The following is a 6,000-nucleotide window of genomic DNA, read 5'->3' as shown; positions in this document are numbered from 1 at the left end:
CAATCATCTCTATTTGCATTTTCTGAGCCTCTGGCTGCCTGAGATGTCTTATATCATAACGGAGGAGCACTGGGAAACCCCCAAATGAAATTGCAGCATCACTCGGAGATTTGTGTTTAAACAGCCATACAGAACTCAGCACACTTAGGATAGTTGGGTACAGTGATGCCAGCCCCTGGAACTCACACAGAAACTCAATGGTTTCTCCTCCCTCTGGGAGGAGCTGCCTGCTGAGTAATATTTTCTCCTTTAATGATAAAGTCTGAAGAATCAAACTGAGTAAGTATTGTGAAATGGAAGTTGTTTGTTTTAGTTATCTATTTATTAACCATAGATTTAATTAACCATAGATTTAATTGAGCCTGTACGAGCCTAGATGTATGTTAAATTTAGTTTAAGTGCTGTAAACTTTCTAATCCTCAAGTGCAAGAGATTTTCACTGAAAAAGGCAACTATTACTGAGTAAATTAAAACTCTGTCCCTCCAAATGCCAGCATTGGTTTAGCATAGTGGCTTGGCTTGCTTTTCTTTCAGATAAATTGTCACTGAAGCAAAACCAAGATAGGAGAAATGTGAACCCCTCTCTTTCAACATGACCCATTGTGTTCAGATTCATAAGAAAGTTAAAAGCCCACCTTTCTCTTTAAGAAAATATGAAAGTTGTGACTTTGAAATAGAATTCATTGCGCTCAGACTTCAAGTGATATCTGTGTTTAAATCTCACCTAATCTGCAGCCTCCTTCCAGAAAAATTCCTTTCTCTCAGTGGTGAGAATAACCCCACCTGGAATGCATGCTTCAAAAGGCTCATGAAGCCTATTCATATGAATGAAACTGCTTTCTCAGGGCTGATGCGGAAGTTGTCCTCCTCAGGGCTTAGGCAACTGAGGAAGGAAACTGCCCTGGGGGCAGTGTGGCAGTTGGGACCGTAGGGCCTGCTGCTGGGGTGGCTGGGGCTGCTTCTGGGACTGCCTGCCACTGCTGCACACTGACTGTCCTATCCAAGATGCAGTCTCTGGACGCTGAGGAGCTCCTGGTCGATGAAGAGGATGATATTTTTGGTGAAGGTAAACATGTCTTTCTTACAGGAGCCATTTTAGTCTGTTTTGCTGAGCATTGACACTACTAGAAACTTTTGCCCACTACTGTTAACTTCTGCCCTGTTTGGGCAAGGACTTGAGGACCTTGAATGAATTCTGGATGGGATGGTAGTTGCGGATATCAATCTAGACACTCAAGGAATATAACTCAAAGCAGGGGACAAAAGAATGGAATGGTTTCTCCATAAGCCTTGTGTGTGTGTGTGTGTGTGTGTGTGTGTGTGTGTGTGTCTGTGTGTGTGTGTGTGTGTGTGTGTGTGATGACTACATAAAGGTTAAGTTTAGATTGGAATATAGTACTAAATCTTTCCTTATTCCTCTTCAATGCTCTTTTGTCTAGCACTGTAGGGAAGCCCACAGCGAGGCTGCTAGGATAGCAATTGGACAAATGGATCAGAGCAGTTCCCTATGTATCCTATTGCTTTGATCTGCACTGCCTCAGCTCTTCCGCTTTGCATCCCTCATTCTTCCTCGGACCCCAATTCTCCCGGCCTCTCCTTTTTCCTTTTCTCCTAAGCAGGGATGCTGCAGCCATGCTATATTCTGACACCCACCAGCACCGCCTAGTATTCCTTCTTCTTTCACTGTTCTTCCATATGTAGACGTATGGAGTGGAAATTTGTTATAAGGGTTGTGATTTTAAGTAGCTAATCTATTAATCCACAACTTTCTTTTTCAAATGCTGTCTATGAAATTGGCCCATAGGCAAGAGTTTTTCCAGAACTTGGAGCTGTCTGAATAAACAGTAATCTGGACTCAGGGACTTCATAAATTCAGTTGTTTTCCATAAGAAGCCATATCTAGTAATTTTCTTTAAAAACTCTATCAAGTAATTTTTTAAAGGAGCACTAGTAAGTTTTTAGGGGTTACCCAAGTAATATAGTTCATTGAAGAAAACTTAAAGAGTATAACATGATAAGACTCTTGCAATCTAATCATCTAAGATATAACCACTTTTAATGATTTGATGTCTGTCTTTCCATTATTTTGTTCTAGTTTCAAAACTATTTAAAACCATAAATTGAGTTTTTATCACAACCTAAATCAGCTTGAAGAATATCTACTGAAGCTTGGTTGCTGTTTGCCAAATTCTCAGTCTTTTGCTTTACTCTGAGGACAGGTATTTAGAGCCACTTGAAGTTTGACTTAGGCTCTGTTGCTTTGCTTCCACTTGTGCTTGAAGGTGTTTTCTCTGGTTAAACCTACTTAGCTATTTACTTCCCTCAGAACTTAAAAAATGTTCACAAGTAGGGCATTAAGGCTAGATTGGACAAATTGGTAATTATTCATCCAGCCTCCAAAATGCCCAGGCCACATTTCCTGCCTCAAAGAGATTTTTCTTTTACATCTGGCGATGGTGCTAAAGAGTGCCACCTATAGACTGATGCTTGCACTACGGATTGTGTGCGCCCCACCCCTCAGAGGTCAGAGCGCAGCACAGCAGGCTTGATGAGCCTGTATGGTATCGTGAGCATTCATGAGTATTGAGGTGATTGTTTTAAACTCAGCAGCCATGTTAAAGAGTCAAGTTGGGAGACAGACAAGATTCAGATTCAAATTCTCATTTTGCCTCGTACTACCTAAGTAACTTAAGCAAGTTATTTAATTTGCTAAACTGGACCTCAGTTTCCTCAGAGGTGAACTGGGACAGCAATACCTATTGGGTTGTACAGATTATCTTCATAATAGATTCCTAATATTTGTGTTGCACTTCACATGTGACATGATTTATACTTTCCAGACTGATTATCTCGTTTAACTTAATCTTCAAAGATTAGAGAGAGCATCCTTGTAAATCCAACATCTGTTTTTTTGTGTGTTCAGTTTTCAGAGTGATGGCTCACATTTGCCAGTTTATGTGAAAGCTTATCCAGGAGGTCCCTCATGTTAGGAAAGCTCTGTGGGGGGTAGCTTCGTCTCTGGAGTTGCACTGCCTGGGCTTTGCCACTTAATTCACTGTGACTTTGAGCAGTTTACTTAATCTCTCTGTGCCTTAGTTTAATCACTTATAAAATGGAACACAAACCTCATAGGATGGTGTAAGGATTAAATGTTACAGGGAAAGTGCTTTGCCTAGAACATGGTAGGTAAGTACTCAATAAATAGTAACCCCTATTATATATTCACAAAAAGGCTTTATAGGGTAACTTGGAAAGTGATGTATGAAGGGGATTTAGCACAGAGTTTTCTCATGTCTGGTTAACCTAGTATATTCAAAATAGGACTTGTTTTCAGAGCTTGAGTTTAGAAACAACTTTTCAGAGGTCTGATAGAACGGAAACAACCCTGGAGAAGTTAGGAGTCTGCACTGTAGCCCTGCACCTGCTGTTACAAGGCTGTAGGATCTTACACAAGCCATTCATCTTCTTTGGGTCTCATTCTTCATCAAAAACAAGACGTTTGAGTATACATTCTCTTAAGATCTCATTTTTTAACCTCCAGCATTCTTACTTAATCCTTTCTGCCCAGATTACATCTACCTAGAGGAATTCATGTCTGCTGTAGGTGTCATCCATGCTTTCAGCTCTCTTAGCATGCCTAAGAAAACAAAATGCTTTTGGTACAGTTTCCTCTAACATAAACGAAGGAATATGCCCAGGAGCTTGTTACTAAGACAACCATATTTCCTTGCAATGGACACATTCCTAAAAGGACCATTTCCACCTAAAGGAACACAGATTGGAATTTAGGTTCATTTGGTTAATATTCTTTTTTATTTATTGGGGAAGGGGTACAGGACTTATTGGGCAACAGTGTGTACTTCCAGGACTTTTTTCCAAGTCAAGTTGTGGTCCTTTCAGTCTTAGTTGTGGAGGGCACAGCTCAGCTCCAGGTCCAGTTGCAGTTGCTAGTTGCAGGGGGCACAGCCCACTATCCCTTGTGGCAGTCGAACCGGCAACCTTGTGGTTGAGAGGATGCACTCCAACCAACTGAGCCATCTGGGAGCTCAGCGGCAGCTCAGCTCAAGATGCCGTGTTCAATCTTAGTCGCAGGGGGCGCTGCCCACCATCCCTTGCGGGACTCGAGGAATTGAACTGGCAACCTTGTGGTTGAGAGCCCGCTGGCCCATGTGGGAATCGAACCGGCAGCCTTCAGAGTTAGGAGCATGGAGCTCTAACCACCTGAGCCACCAAGCTGGCCCCTCCATTTGGTTAAAAGAAAAAATAAATTCACTTAGATTTATGTACCACATAAAGATATTGGAAGAAAAAAATCAGTCATGCTCCCAACATGTTGTTTAACTGCCTTTCTGAGATCCTGTTTGCTTCAGCTATTGTTTTCTGTGGTTAAAAGAAAAGTTAAGGTTCACAGAATGAAGAAGCATTGGTGGGTAACTGCTTTTGTTGTAGGGGAGAGTTGCATATGGTGGGGGGGCAGGGAGAGAGGGAGAGAAAGAGCAGTCATCCACCTACCCACCAGAAATCCCAATATTTATTTCCCTTCCTCCCCTCCCCTCCCCTCTCCTCTCCTCTCCTCTCCTTTCCTCTTCCCTCGCATTCCCTCCCCTTCTCTCTGTCTCTCTCTCTCTGTCTCTCTCTCTGTCTCTCTCTTTCTGTCTCTCTCTGTCTCTCTCTCTGTGTCTCTCTCTCTCTCTCTCTCTCTCTCTCTCTCTCTCTCTCTCTCTCTCTCTCTCTCCACACACACACACACACACACACACACACACACCCATCTCAAGTTTGCTTTCCAAACAACACCAACATTATACTGCCAATTAGAAAATAGTTACTATAGGGTAGATTCATTCTTTCTTGGGGAAATGATTGATTTGATTACCAAGATAGTAAAAAACCAGTAAACTGGAATTAGAGGCCCCTTTCCCATTGCTGTTTCAAACTTATCAAATTAAAGGACTTTCATCTGTTTTGTCACTGTGTCTTTTTGACAGCTAGCCTGGTGTATGTTAGTTGAAATAGCTGGATGGATAATAATAGTAATGATAACTACAACAATTTTGATGATGATGACGATGATGATGATGACAGAAAAAAGAAAGAGTTTCAAGCACAGTGGAGGCCCTTGGCCAGCTTTCAAGAACAGAATAGAATTCATGTGTGGGATGAAACAGTTCCCCAGGTGGTCAGTCGTTAGTTTAGCAGCCAAAATTACTCCTTGGCTCAAGTTAAAGCTGCAATTACTTTTTTCCTTAGAACCACAAGCCTTCATTGCCTCCATTTTCAGCACTGCTCAGTAATCTGTTGACAAGTGCAATGATTAGAATAATAAAACACCACAAGTTCACAGTTCTATGTGCAAAGTACTTCTCAGGCTCATGTATTCCTTGGAGACTCACATAAGATCTCTCTTCTAGAAAGACCACAGGAAACTGCAAAGCTTTGCCAGACCTTCAAATGTTAGCCAGAGCTGGTATAATGCAGCATAGCATGAGAACAGTTTTTCTATCCTGGATCACAGTGTCTAGGATCCAGGAAGTTGGATCTAGGAAGTTGTTTCAACCTCCCCAAAGGAGGAGAACTCTCTCTCCCAGATGGAGATGAACTGTTAAAAGGAAGTCCCCCCAGGGCGACCCGTTAGCTCAGTTGGTTAGAGTGAAGTGCCCTTAACAAGGTTGCTGGTTCGATTCCCACATGGGCCATTGTGAGCTGCGCCCTCCACAACTAGATTGAAACAACTACTTGACTTGGAGCTGATGGGTCCTGGAAAAATACACTTAAAATAAATGAAAATTTAAAAAAAAGAAAAAAAGGAAATCCCCTCAAACTTTAGCCGCCTGTTGCTCTTAAAGTGACCAACAGGTGGTTGGAAAAACATGCAACTCACTTTGAACCAAACCTCTCTCCTTTCCCCAAGCCAAGTAAATTAACAAAATTCCCTTTCCAAGAGAACTTCAGCTCAGAAAGAGCAAGACAATTGCAAAAGATTTATCAAAAAAAAAAGAA

At 41.8% G+C, this 6,000-nt stretch overlaps 1 protein-coding gene across 3 annotated transcripts in view; it reads left to right on the top strand.

Moving 5' to 3' along the window:
- The first annotated feature begins 908 nt into the window (after positions 1–908).
- The window catches only part of RIPOR2 (RHO family interacting cell polarization regulator 2), a 115,293-nt gene continuing 110,201 nt past the window's right edge, over positions 909–6,000 (top strand). For 2 of the 3 annotated variants that reach the window (XM_081026657.1, XM_081026660.1), the window contains exon 1: positions 916–1,066. In XM_081026657.1, coding sequence (XP_080882783.1) covers positions 1,006–1,066 — 61 coding nt within the window. In that variant the 5' untranslated portion in view covers positions 916–1,005. Of the gene's footprint in view, positions 1,067–6,000 lie in introns of all 3 variants that reach the window. The other variant, XM_081026656.1, reaches the window with a different exon arrangement.

The sequence above is a fragment of the Rhinolophus hipposideros genome, assembly GCF_964194185.1.
Source record: "Rhinolophus hipposideros genome assembly, chromosome: 19".
Taxonomy (NCBI): domain Eukaryota; kingdom Metazoa; phylum Chordata; class Mammalia; order Chiroptera; family Rhinolophidae; genus Rhinolophus; species Rhinolophus hipposideros.
The sequence above is the reverse complement of the archived record's forward strand: the minus strand, read 5'-3'. Positions and strand labels throughout refer to the sequence as shown.